At 40.9% G+C, this 14,268-nt stretch overlaps 1 protein-coding gene across 1 annotated transcript in view; it reads left to right on the forward strand.

Moving 5' to 3' along the window:
- The first annotated feature begins 534 nt into the window (after positions 1 to 534).
- DPP6 (dipeptidyl peptidase like 6) overlaps positions 535 to 14,268 on the forward strand; it is a 242,182-nt gene continuing 228,448 nt past the window's right edge. Inside the window, exon 1 of the mRNA XM_088521208.1 lies at positions 535 to 974. Coding sequence (XP_088377334.1) covers positions 918 to 974 — 57 coding nt within the window. The 5' untranslated portion in view covers positions 535 to 917. The remainder of the gene's footprint in view (positions 975 to 14,268) is intronic.

Genomic DNA, 14,268 nt, shown 5'->3' on the forward strand with positions numbered 1-14,268 from the left:
GGGCAGGAGCTGGGGACACGTGTCACCCCAGCAAAAGTACCACCAAGCAGTTGGCTCACCAGAGATGGCCGTGCACATCCCGTTAGTGAGAATCCCATCGGTGCACCTGAAGGACTCCTGCATCCTCCCCAGCTGCCCTGGGAGCTGTCCCCTGAAGGGGAGAGGGCTTTCCCCCACGATGCCCAGTGCGCTTCAGAGCAGTTTCCCTCCAGAATCACAGAATCCCACAATAGTTGCGGTTGGAAGGGACCTCCAGAGATCCTCTAGTCCAACCCCCCTGCTCAAGCAGGGGCACCGCAAGCAGCGAGGAGACAGCAGCAGGGAATAAATCACGGGGAAGCCGGGAATTGGTGACCCCGGGCGCCCTGCGGCTCCCTGCGCCCGGTGCCTGCCCAGCTCCACGCTGCACCGTGCGAGAGCGGCGCGCCGGGCTGCGAGCCGGCCGGGCATGCGCAGCGCCGCCGCGGAGGTGGGGAGCCAGGACCACGGCGCTGCCTCCCGCTCCGAGCTGCCAGTTGCTGGTTGCCAAGCAGTTATCATTGTTTCTCTGACGATTGCAGAGGCTGTTGCTAATTGAAGAAGCCCCCACAGCATCCTTCTATTTTATTTTTTTTTTAATTTTTTCCCTGCTCCTTCTTCTGCTTTTATTTTAGAGGCTCAAGGGGGAAGGCAGCTAGACTAGTGCTTTTTATTTTTTTTTTTTTTTTTGCACTGCATTTTTATTTGTTTCTTCTCATGGGGGTGGGAAATTTCTGAGCTGCTGATTAAGTGATGGACTAGTTACTCATCCTTATTCCTTCAGTGTATGCGTGCGTGCATGTCTGAACACACACACAAGCTTACACACATATCCACACACGCACACACACACACAGTAAAATCCTGTTTGCCACTGCAGTGGGCAAAAATAGGGGAGCATGACTACAGCCAAGGAGCAAAATGCATCAGGGAAACAAGCCCAGCAGCAAGAACAGGTAACGCTTATTTTCCTTGATTTTTTTTTATTATTATTAAACAGATAACAGATTTGCATTGCATTGCTCTGTTTCTTGTGTGATTTATTTTTTTTGGCTTGCATTCCTAGAATTGCCAACTGAGTTAACAGCCAGTGGCAAGAGGAAAGTCCTGGGTAGCTGGGTTCAAGGTCTGCCTTCTCAATGTGTGTGTGATGGGGGGATGGACCTGAAATTGTGCTATTTTTAACAGACTGCACCGTTTTTCCGAGGCTGGAGAGGTTTGTTCTGTAACTAGTTCTGCATGTGCATGCGGCTGCAGTATGTTGGGACAGAGGCCCCTTCTCACTGGAGTCATCCCAGCTTTACCTTAGGAACTTGCCTGTTTTTTTTGCAGCTACTTTGCAGGCAGACATGAATTTGCAAAAGTCGGTTCCAGCTCCTTACTTTGTCAGGCACTTTCAGTGAATCTTTAGCCAGATGGCACTTCAGGGTACAGCATGTGCTGGGGTGCTGTCAGTATCCAGGGGCAAACCCCAGCTATAAGGGCATAACTCTCATGGAATTTGGTGAAAATTACACTGCTTGCACCCTGGTGGAATTTGATTCATTTTGCTTCCCTTGGTGCTTTATGTGTTTTGGTAGAGGCGGAAAGTTAAAGACTTAGTTTTCTCTCCCACCTCTGATTTTGATGGAAGTATTCCTATTTCATTGCACTTATGAGGACAGAATGAAGTGGAAACTTTCCCTGTCCAAAGGGGGGGAAAAAAAAAAAAAAAAAAGAAAGCAGAGGGAGGTGGAGAAGGGCACCTTGCTAGCTTTAAGTGATGGGTATTGCTAGGAAGTGGTGACACAGAAAAGTCGGACTGAGGTACTTGGGCTCCGGCTGAAGGCTGCAAAGACTCGGATGCTCAACAGCTCCATCCCGCTCCCAACCCGGCTCCCCTCCGTGCGTGCGGATTCCGGCAGCGCCGCTCTCCCCTTCCCGCGTCCATGGCCTTTCATTGCCTCCCTAAGACGCTGGAAGTTCGCTGCATTGCTTGGGATGGCATGGGAGTCTATTTTAAACGGATCCGTTGGGACACAAATTAAATCTTAAAATAGTTCTTCCTTGCTTGATGGGCTAAGAGCCTTGCACTATTTTATTTTATTTTATTTTATTTTTTTCCCCCTTGGTGCATTTTTTAGGGAAGTGCGGAGGGGAAAGCATAGGGCACCCTCACGCTAGAATTAGCAGGGTATAATCTGCATTTTTCAGGGTGACATTTTACTAATAGCCAACACAGGACTGATGGTTCAGTTGAAATAAGAAAGCAACTTTGATGCTGAGAGTGAAGAAACTGCCTCCAACTAAGTCTCCTTCTGCAGTGCTTTTCTGCTTCTCTTTCTATTGTTTTCGGAATATGTATTTTTGTCACTGTTTGCTGCAGCTTAAAATTAATACAGCTGTATTTGTGGGAGGAAGGAATGTAAAAATTGCCGTCTCTGAACAAAGAGAAATGTGAGGCTCTCTCCTCCCCCTTTTAAAGCTGTATAAAAGTGTCGATTTTGGTAAGTCAAAAAGTGCAAGTCTTTTGCCTTTTATAAAGAGTCATTGTTTTTATGGCAAGTAATGTTGCCCATCAAGTGCCATTTTGCTAGTGACTTGCTATGTCTTTGCTACTTCTTTTTTCCTATATGCAGTAAAATGCCCAGAATATGTTTTCGGTATTTTGCAGAGACTTGATTGAATATATTCTATAGTTGATTGAGTAGCAATAATATTCATGTGGTGTGCTTAAATATTCTAGAAGTACACGCTCTCTCAGCTTTGTCCTAGAGTGAGCATGAAATAGAAACATCAGGCATATATAAATATCAATGATATTGATGAATATTAATGTTTGAGTCTGTAAGCAACTTTCCTTACTCCTGTATTTTTCTTCTTTTTTTTCCCTTAATGTGTTATTATTAAAACGATTTGACAGTGGGGGGCCAACTCTAATTTTTGCCCGTTGATTTGACTGCACTTTTATCTTTTTAAATCACATGCAGATCTAAAAAGTAGTTTATAATTGAACAAAGACTCTATCCAAATTCTGTATCCTGTGGGAAATTGGCCTGGGTATATCAAGAAATACTGCTTATTTTCTTGCTAAAAAATGACTAAGCAACTGAAAGCTGTACCTGGGATAACGCTGAAGGCAAACTGCTAGTCTCATAGCAGAGGGTGCAGTCGTTTTCAGGAGCAGCTGCTGCTGTCATGAGAGATTGTGACTGTCCATTTCCTGTATTCCTGGTTGTGGCATCTCCTTGTTTGGGAGGTATGCAAGTTACAGCTGCCTGAAGTGTATTCCCTGTCTCCTGCCATGCTCGCCAAAACGTAAAATAGTCACTAAAAGATACCACAAAGCAGCAGGGGGGGAAGTTTAAAAACATCTGCAGAAGCTTTGTGTGGCTAAGTGGAAGTCTAATCCACACATCCATAGAGAAAGGAAGATAAAACACATCTTGAGATTTGTAAAAAAAAAAAAAAATATATATATATATATATATATATATATATAATAACAAGAAAAATTATTAGGGGGTGGAAATATGCAATGCTTTACGTGTTCGAAATTCAGGAATAAACATCGCTCTCTTTGTTAATGGAAAATGTCTCTGTAAAGTTTCCTCCTGACCAGCAATGTTGGTCACCTCCATTCTGATTCAACTTTCAAGAATTCTAATAATTTGTTTCCTTGCACATCTGTTTCCTGAGTCTGAACTTAAGTTTTTTGCTCTTATTGTTCAGAAACTATTCAATAAGTGATGGGTAATACTGTCTGTTAGGTGCAATAGCTTGATCAAGATGTCAACTGGATGCAGGTGCCCCTATACATTTAGGTGCTTTTGCCACAGCCCCGGTTTGTTGTTCAAATGGTTGGAGAGGATGTGGTACATTGTACAATAATTACTGCTGTATTTCTGCTAGATCCAATGCTCAAAAGTCCCTAGAAAAGCTCGTAGATGTTACTAGTTTAGGGACCAGGCTCAAGAGGACTAATAAATGTTGGTATCCATCTTGGCAATGGTTAGCTGTGCACCTGAATATATCATTAAAACCACTTTTCTTTAAAAACAAGCAGGCAAACAAAAACCCAAAGCAACAACAACAAAAAATACCCCAAGAAAATAGCAACAGTAGGTCAAACATTGGGTCAATGCACTATAGTAATTTACACCAGCTGAAGATCTGAAGATAGTGTTTTAACATAAGCCTGAAAATGTATTTGCCTAATATATTGCATGGAATTTAGCCTAATTCTTCCTACTTTTAATGACCTTTGGGACTGAAAATATCTCTACAGTCATACATAAAAATAAGGAGAGATTTTTTTTTATGAAATGTGGTAATAGGCATAATGCTAAAATGATTCTTTTAAGTATTTTTAAAACTGAGTCAGCATATCAAGGACATCAGGATGACAAATAATCAAAGAACACCTTTATAATCTTTGAAGGGTTGATTGGTTAATTTGGTACTTGAGCATTCAGAATAAATGATTGTTCCTGTTCCTTTTCCTGTATAAGGAAGAGCTGTCATGGATTTATAGGGAGCAAGATCTGGCTCAGAAACATGCACATATCCTAGACAAGGTTATTAATGATTGTTTGCATGCAGCTCCATGTACAAGACCAAAGATTAGGTAAGGAGGCAAAATAGCTCAAGGGCTGCTTTTTATTGGAGTGAGCAGTGTTAAGAAATGGTGTCAGATCAATAGAACAGTTCTGCCTATTAACTGTCATTAATATAATCAATTTCAAATTTTACAGCACAGATGAAATTCTAAATTGTACGTATCCTAAAGAGGAGAGAGAACATGCTTAACGTGGAAAACCTAGTCCAAAATAAGGAATAAAAAGATGGAAAGATTAATATTTCACACTTCTAATGTTCCCCTGCCACTCAGCACTTCACAGAAATAGCTTATAGTATGTTACAGAGTGAGCAGTTTTGGAATATTTAATATAATATGCTAAAATGCGTCTCTGTTGCAGCAAATTTGCCTAAAGAGAGAAAAGACACCCTTCAGGTGCATTCTGCAGGCTTTTCCCCTACGTAGCTGTATTTCAGGTAATTCTGGGATTCCTGAAGGGAGAGATGTCAATCCTTGTGTGCCCTGTTGTTCCCTTTGAGGTCATAAGTTTCTATAACCATTACAAGCTGGGTTGTGTATTGGCACCTTATTCCCAGAGTAGACTAAACCTAGAAGAGACATTATTGAACTATCTATGCCTGTGTCTACTTTAGGTAGCGATATGGACCCATGAGAGAGGTGTTGAGCTCCCAAAGCCTGTATACACGTTTAGGAGGTGGAGGAAGGAATATTTCATGCTAGGTCTAGACTGGTGTCCATTAGTGGCTGAAGAGCATTTTCTCATTTAGTTTCCTTCAAAAAGAGGCCAGTTTGTATGCTCTGAGACCACTTTACAGTGTGATCTAGAGCAGGGTAGTTGGCTATGAGCAGGAGGTTTGTCTCAGTAGTGCACTTCTAGTCTAAATGAAAATACTAGGTGTACTCCACGTGTCTTCAGCAGGGATAGGAGAATGTCTTTGAATAAGTGTAATTTAATGTGAGCTGTGTTCCTGGATCTGAAGATATTTTTTAAATGTTCATTTTTTTCCCCAAGAGGTATGACTTAAAATCATTCCAGATCTGCTCTGCTCTACCTGAATGCTGTCCAGTAAATCTTTGTCACTTTTTGAATGTTTCATCTGAAAGTTTCAACTCTCCATAACACCAAAGCCTCCTTACATCATGGGAGCAACTCACATTGGCTTCAAAGAGTGCAGGATTCCTTCACATTGTAAACGGGTTGCAGCAGAGAGCTGGTTCAGCCACATAGTATATCTTGTGAATGTTAGCTGTCAAAATAGGGAAGGAAACTGCCCTTATATTTGTCAATACCATCCACAGTGTATCCTGGACTAAAAAGAGCCACGACTGCCTTTGCTGCATATTCTTAGCAACATTCAATCTGAGACTTGTAGATCTTTATATTTGGAAGCAGACTGCATGTGCTGCAGGAAAGCTGGGATTTACGGTGCTGTTAATTGGTGTAGTCGGACTCCCGGCTGTGGAGCCCCAGCGGCACAAATTCCATGGAGAGGGAGATGGAGGCGCACCGTGGCATACCTCTGTGCCCTGCATTCAGCGGTGGGCTGGGAATAGCGTGGCCTGGAGCTGTGGAACAGGTGGGAGTAGGTCTCCCAGGAGATGAGCTAATTTAGCATATTATCTCAGTGACTTGTGATAGCAGTGCTCCTATGTTCTTGGCTGCAGCTGAAAACTGTCATTTCCCAAAGGTGAATCCTTGCTTGTGAGAATCCTTCTTTCTCGATGACTTGATCCAGTGTTTTGGCTCTGCTGGCTATGGTTGTCCAGAAAAGAGGGAGAAATGTCCACCCACTTGCAGAAACTGGTTAGCAAGAGAAAAGAGAGGAGAAACCTGACTTTGACTTGCACAGAAAACAACTGTCGTTGTTTCATAATTATTATTATTTTAATGAACTTTAGGAGTTTCAATGAAGTTTTTTAAGAAAAGTGTTGGTATAAGACAATACTGTTCTTTGATAATAAATGCTCTATAAATTATGTATCTTATTGTAGACCCAACACAGGCGTTCTCCAGGAAGTCACAGAGCACATTTATGTTTCATTCTGTTAATGGCTTCTGATCTATTTCTCAAGAGATTAAATTTCCGTAATAGTGCTCCTGAGAACACTCTATTCAAGAACATGAAATTGCATCAAACTGGCAGGCTTTTCAAGCTGTTAATTTGCTATGTGGAATGCAGGCAGCTAAACAATGAGGAGTGGGGACATAGATGACGAGGAGCACATTTGGCGTAATACCAAAGTCTTGGAAGAGGAAAGCTGTAGAAAAGTGTTTTTTTTTTTTTTTTTTTTTTTTTTTTTTTGGCATTCAACACTGAAATGGAGGTGCCTCTGGAAGACCTCGTATGTGTCAAGACTCTGTTGTGCTTGTGATTTTCCATGTGTGCAACTTCTAAGTGGTGGTGTGATTCCATAGCAAATTACTAGAGACTCCATAAGCTTCAAATCATGGTTAAAGTCAACAGGGACTCCATAAGCTTCAAACTGTGGTTAAAGTCGACAGGTCAAGCAGAGATTACCCATGGGAGGTGCCATATCATTACTCCTTGAGATACTACTGGTTGACTTCTGCTCTCCCGATTCTTGGCATAGATACCTTGTGTTGCACTCTTTCTCATTAAGTCTGTCTTCTAGCTTGGACAGAATAACCTGTCTGCAAAGTAAATGAGTTATCTAGGGTTTATACAATTAGATTCACATTCCACAAGCAAAGGAATCTTCTTGCAAAACTTTTTTTTTTTTTTTTTTTTTTTTTTTGTGGTGCATTAACAGAGCGCTATGCACTGCTATAGTGACTTAGCAAACTGTTTTTACCTGCTTTCATTTCTTACGCCTTTAGTACTGCTGCTTTGTGATCTTTCTAATGCATTAAGTTGCCATGAATCATGGTCGCTTAAGACAATTTTAGAAAAGGTAGCACTTTTAATACAATAATATATATTATTTATGTGGTTTTTTTTCTGTATATTTCTAATTGGTCTTTCTTTCTTTCATCCTTTCTTTCATCCTTCTGTGTGCTCTTCCATGATTCTAAAGTAGGATTGAGTGGTAGATTCAGAGAGATGAGAGTGCCAACAGCAGTAGAACAGAAAAGTTGAACTTATAACACCCCCTACACACACACACACCCCTTCTCCAAAAGACTGTCAGAGGTGCAAAGAACTACCTGGAGAAGAGAAAATAGTGCGTTGAGCAAGCTTGCAGAGCTTTTTCTAAACAGGAACTTGAAAGGAGACCTGTATTTGAAACCAGTGAGGGTAATCGAGAATGGAAGAATCAGTAAGAACTGCTTTCTGATTAAAGACCAAAGCTTGCTTGGGATTATTGGGGGACTGTGAGTGATGGTTTGGCAGCTGGAGCTCAGGACTCCGGTGCTTCTTGTGCTTCAGACTTCCTACATGACATGGAGCAACTATGTTAGACATATGTCCTCAGTGGTAGTCAACATCTACCCCCCTGGAACTGTGGGTGTCCGTGGTCCCCTTATATTGGAATGTAGTTTTGCTTTTTTTTTTTTTTTTTAAAGGCATTTTTATACCTGATGGTATCTTGTGAGATAAATACATGAAAGATTATGAGGCTCAGAGATATTACAGTAATTGAGGCTGCACAGGTAAGTACCTGAGATAGCAGGGAGATGTACTGCTTGACATTTAGAGAATGTACGGAAAGGGCCATAACAGAAAGCTTAAAAGCTAATACTCCTTCTGAGGACTTAGATGTGAATAAGAATTTCAGCAGAAAGTAAGATCAAGGTGAAGGTAAATCCTGGTAAAACTTCAAATAGTTATAACCAAACTCTCAAATGAGAAAGAGAAGGAAAACTCATGGAATTTTAGGATTGCTTCTCATCCTGAGATTTCTGGAACTAGAAGCATATTTACAGCTTGAGGTAATATTTAGACAGGTGCTTCTACTGTTACTAGCATAGTGCAGAAAGGCCTTTTCTGAGGAGGAAAAATTAAGTCCTAACGATATGAATACTACAGTGTCATTAGGAGCCCATAGAGCTGAAATGGAAAAGTAAATAGTGTGAAGATAAGCCAGGAAGATATGTGATCATGATCAAGGCTATGAATGAAACCTTCCAGAAGTGGAAGTCAGAAGAGTGCTAGAGCTCAAGGCCTGGGAGGGTTTGTGACAGCTGGTATAGCTGTGAGGCAAGGTTAAGGCTCAGAGCCTTGTGAGTGTAGAGGGGAAGGCTTTATGCAAAGTCGTGGACTTGGAGAGAATTGTTAAATAAGGTGGAAAGGAAATGCCCACCTCCCATTTCCTTGGCAGGACATGGATAAACTTCCGTAGAACAAGAAAAATGAGTTTTGGGAGGTGCAACTTAAATATGGTGGATTTGGAAGTAAAGAAGCTTATGAAGGAAAAGGAGGCTGAAGATAAGCAGCGAAGCAGGGGAGGGAGCAAAATTAACTACAGCTCCATTGTACAGAGCAGCAATAACACTTCATATTCCTGGGGGAGCTTTTGGCTGAGGACCTCTAAATGCTTTACAAACCATAGTGAGTGGTTTCAGTGCCCCAGGAGGTGGCAGTGGACGCTCTGAGGGCAGCACAGGGGCACTGTGGTTGCATTAACAAAGATTGGTGTACAAAGTGATGACTAGCCACAAATCTTGCAGTACAGAGGGTGTTCAGAGAAGTCTTCAGTCTCATCTTTGCCATGTGTTTGTGTTGGGTGTTGTGTTGGGTAAAACTGCACTTGTCTCACTCTTTCAGTTCTTGCGTGTAACTCTCTTTTTCTACTGCCTACCTTCAGGGAAGTGGGCTGTGTCTTTACCATATCCTACCCAATGTCTCTTCAGAAATACCTTGCCTTCAAAATAGGTACTTTAACGTGTTAAGGCATTCTCTTTTCTCTGGCACCATGGGATGATGTGTTTGGGGGAAAACCAGCAGGCATCTTTGTGAGAGAAACCACCTCCCGGAGGAAGAAAAGGGCTAAACTGCTGTCCCTGCCCAGGGAAAAGTCTCTGCTTTCCTAATGCTGCCTTGTATGCTAATACATGGCTGAGTGCCTTGATTGCCTGTACCCATTGCTGCCTGAATAAAGATTTTCTGAGGGAGAACCTGTGCCATATGCATGTAGTATGGTAATTACCTAGCAATGCGTGGCTATTACTGTAATGCGATACTGTTTTGTGGAAAAAAAAACTGCAGGTGGAAACTGCGGATAGATGATGATGTCTTACAGTGAAATTTGTCCTAGTCTGCTGGGCAACATCTGCTCACAAAGGTGTAACTGTGACCCCACTCTGGGATCGTCTCTGGCTGAATAGTCATGCAGAGCCACCATCGCAGTTATGTCTCGGGCTCCTCCAACGCGCTTGGTGGTAGAGGCTGGTAATGGGACCTTCTCCTTGGTCTCTGCAAGCAAAACTTTCTGCTCAAAGGCATTTTAGCTTAAAAAAAAAAAAAAAAAAAAAGTCAAGAATGTTTGCATACAGAGAGTAGACTAAGCTCATTAGAATTGATGGGTGTGGAGATGGAGAGAGTTAGTCGATAGTGGATAGAGATAAGTCACAGGGAAGATGTCTAGACCTAGGCCTTATTCTTTTGCCTCATGCTTTGGGTGGTCACGTCTCTTCAGTGGATGTATGAAGTGGCACTATCTTCTCACAGGAAAGCCTTGTGTCCATGTCGCACCAGCTTTCACAGCTGCCACTGGACAAGTCTTGACTTAGGGAGGAACCAAGGTCTGAGTATCCCTCATGGGAATAGAGGGATGTGACATACTGAAGTATTTATGAAGAGTTAAGCTGAGTTTATAAAGCAAACAATGGGAAAACCTGTTAGGAAAAGAAGATTTTGAGTAGAATAGCAAAAATAAGGAAATCAAGACTTTTTTTTTTAACCTTTCAGCTTATCTTCCTGTATTTGTCAGTCTGAAAACAAATGGCTGGGGTTTTTTTTGTTTATAAAAACCAACAGACATGAAAATAAAAGTACAAGGATCTACAATCCCTTGACTAAAGTAGTTTATATTACTGCTTAACTGCTGCTGTGCTTGAAATTGGAGAGATAATAAGCCTTCAGCTGAAGCAATTAGTCTGCAGTTTTTGACTCCATTACCTTCACTTATGTCTCTAGCTGAATAGTTGCACTAGATATTTAAGGCTTAGTTGTAGTATGTTATTGTCAAAAGTGAATTCATAACTTAGACATTGATTTATTGCTAATTTAGCTTGTCAGAGATACCATAATAAACATGTAATTGGCTGGGGGTGAACGTATGCAGTTGTATATTATGTGAAATTTATTTTGTATTTTAATTTAGCTTAATCATACCCTGTGACCAGCCTCTTAATTTCTGCGCAGGGTTTAAAGGGGTCTGATAGTTAATCTTCATATGGTTGTAGGAATTAATTAATGTACATTGAGTTGTAAGCAGGCTTGGGACAGCCTTGCACTTTTGCCTTCCTGTTTTCATGGCCAAGAGCAAATGGGTTACCTTCAAATACATATGCAGTATTTTGTGGCTGATGGTGGAGAGAAAATCAAGGATATACAGGAAAAACATATTGCCATTCAGCCCATACAAAAATGAGAGAGAGCAGAAGAAACACAAAGTCATTGCTTATTAGCTGTACAAAGCAGGCTTCTGCAAAGCAGATGAGATAGCTTGAGGGAAGAAGTAAGCAAAAACTCCAGGCTCTTTTTTATTCTTAGATGTTGTGATAACAGATAAAGGAGGAGAATTGATCAAAGTGAGGAAGGATAAGGAGTCTTTCTTTTTATTTATTTATTTTGTATTCCTTAAATTTCCTTTCTGTTAGATGCTATTGCACTGAGTATAATAAGCATTGACTTCTCCTCACAACACAGGAAATTTGTATAGAATCTTCTTTTTTCCCCTTAAGAAGTCCTGACTCTTCACAGTTTAAGAGAATGTAGTAATACTACTGACCTTCTTTTTAAATATTTTTAATATCGCAATGTTTGAAGCAAAAGTTAACTTAGAAATACTCCTGAGAATACTGACCCACTGAATGTAACGAGTATTTGAGATTAATATTGCTCAACTTAATCGGTAGAGGCTTCAATTGCATTAAATTGAATTCTTTTCTGTGGTCTTTTCTTTATAAGGTGTAATACATAGTTTTACATGGATTATATTGATGCTTGACTTTGCTGTTGCAAGTCATGCTATAATTAGAAGTTTTATTTCCACACTCTAAGTTAAATCAGCCAGATAATACAAAGAACAGTTGTGAATGTATGGGACAGCAAAATCCAAGGAGAAATTGATTGAAGTAGCCCTGGAAAGTACTTAGCACATAAGACTTGTCCATTAGTAAAATGTATATTGCTGAGCGAACCTTTTGACTTTCCTTGCTAAAGGCTTTTCAGTTCTCTCGATGTTTAATTACCCAGGTATCTCTTGGTAGGACTTGCCAACTTTAGTTACTAATCTTTTACATGGTAGCCATCACTTTCATGCACAGGTGCCACAGCACCTTTAGGGTTGATAGTCAGTAAATAGATGATATCTGCACTTTGTTTTTTTATTGTAAACAAGAAAAAGGTCGTTGTTGATATAAGGAAAAAAAATCAATCCAAAGACTGAAGGATCAGTTAACCAGGTTATAATCTTTATTTAAAGAATATCAGGAAGCTTAATGTTTGTTACTTGATGTGTCTAAATGCTGTTTGTGCCCCAGCTGCCCCTCCTGCAGTGTTGACACAGGACTTTGCACAGTGAAGGATGGTGTGACATTGTCTCCTTGTCCTGGGTTTGCTGGTGCCCTTTCACCCTTGGTTCCTTAGGGCAACACAACCGTGAACCATAGGCATGTTCTTCTCTCCCCAGACCAAACAAATGTCTGCACTTCTTCCTCCATGTGGCATGCTTGGTGAGAGAAGAAAGCTGACCAAAAGAGGAACTTTGTGTATTAGGGTGACCAGTCTCAAGTCCGAGTGTGACTCTGCTCTTTTGGTCCTAGTGTGTTAGGCAGAGAGAGGAATAGGAAGGGCTGTCAAAAGAGTTCAGAATGGCCATATTTAAACTGTAGATGTTTTGCCCAGAATCTCGTTTCCAATGGTGGCTGTAAGTGGATGCCTAGGGATGAGTAAGAACAGGACAAGCATACGAAAATACTTCCCTCAAGCTCTCTCCCAGCCTATTTTCAGCCCGGTGACTTCTTAAGTTAGATGTGATTTCTCTCTATTTAGTAATTCACATTACATTTCTCTATCAAGTAATTATCCAATTTTCACTCAAAGCTTGCTAGAGCACTGAAATAGCCCAGGCCTTCTCGAGTGCTCTTCCCTTTCCATAGTACTGTTCTTGGAGACCAGAAGCCTGTGTTACTCTTTATGGGAGCCTTTGATACAAGTGAGTTAGAGTGTGTATCAGCACTGGTAAGAGGTTACATGTTAGTAGAGTATCTGTTAAGCCTATAAGGACTTCTGGAAATTAGATGTGTCTGGAATATGATGTAGAGCTGTTCAAAACCAGCGGTCAAATGGAGAAGAATTCAAAGGTCTTCATTGAGACTAGGCTATCTTTCACCACTGTGAAAACCCTTATATAGAAAACTGAGGCTTTAAATCTACACGAGCACAAAACTTATTGCTAGCTGTTCTTTTCTAGCTGGCCCCTTCTCTTTTCACATGGGTTTTACAGTACAAAAAAAGCCGAATATTGTAAATGATCTTCTCTGTACATTTCTATCATGGTAGAAACAGTGCTATTTCACAGGTCAAATTTCTCCTATTTGCTCTGACGTGTGAACTCCAGTGGAGCTCTGGGGAAAGAATGGACTTAATGATTTGGACCATGTTATATATCACCCATGTTTACATGCTGGAACAAGATTCCAGGTCTGGTCTTCCTATCATTCGTTTCAGGAGATTGACTGGAGCACCTGTTAGCTCCCATCCTCTTCTTGTGGGGAAATAGTGTTCAGACTGGTCTACCTGGAGGTAGGATGTGACTAGACTGCCCCTGGGGAGCAGGAGTGTAGGCCTTCTGCCAAGCCTCCCTGCCAAGTAGTGTAAACTTCCTATAAATTTCTACAGGTTCCTATAAATTCCAGAATTTTTCCATCCCGCTATAATGCTTTTAGCATCTGGGTATATCAGTAAATAAATTGACATCTTGTGTCTTTTGCCAAAGGATTTTTTTTCCTAACTCTTCAGTGATCCTAGTACAAATTACAAGGAAAAAACACATGATCACCAGGTGTTACAGTGATCAATGGCCACTGTCACAGGCTGAGCCAGATTTGAACTCTTCAGTGTTTGCCTTGGAGATTAGAGATGTTTGGAATCATAGTTGTACTACTTTTTTTTTGCTGTAAAATGTAGTTCAATCATGCAGCAGTATTACCATCAATTCCCCTAACTCATAAGATTTTGGGGATACCTTTCAGATCTACATATTTGGAAATTTCAACACTTTTGGACAGTAAGTTAACTTTTGCTTAATAACTTAAAGGCATCTACATTAAAATAGAGGGGGAAAAAAAGAAATTCAGCTTTGAACGGGTGGGGACTTATCAAAACAAAGAATTCTCATTGTTCTGAAAATTATTTCCTGCTGTCAAAGTATGTTATAAGCTCTATGGTTTTGTATCTTTAAAAAAATGTGAAAAGTTGAGTATTTGCCCTGATTTCTGGTATAACTAGACTTAGTAGCCCTGCATCCTCCCAGTCAACATA

Source organism: Tinamus guttatus, unplaced genomic scaffold (assembly GCF_059628265.1).
Source record: "Tinamus guttatus ecotype Peru unplaced genomic scaffold, ASM5962826v1 Tinamus_guttatus_pri_ptg000006l, whole genome shotgun sequence".
In the NCBI taxonomy this organism is placed as follows: Eukaryota; Metazoa; Chordata; class Aves; order Tinamiformes; family Tinamidae; genus Tinamus; species Tinamus guttatus.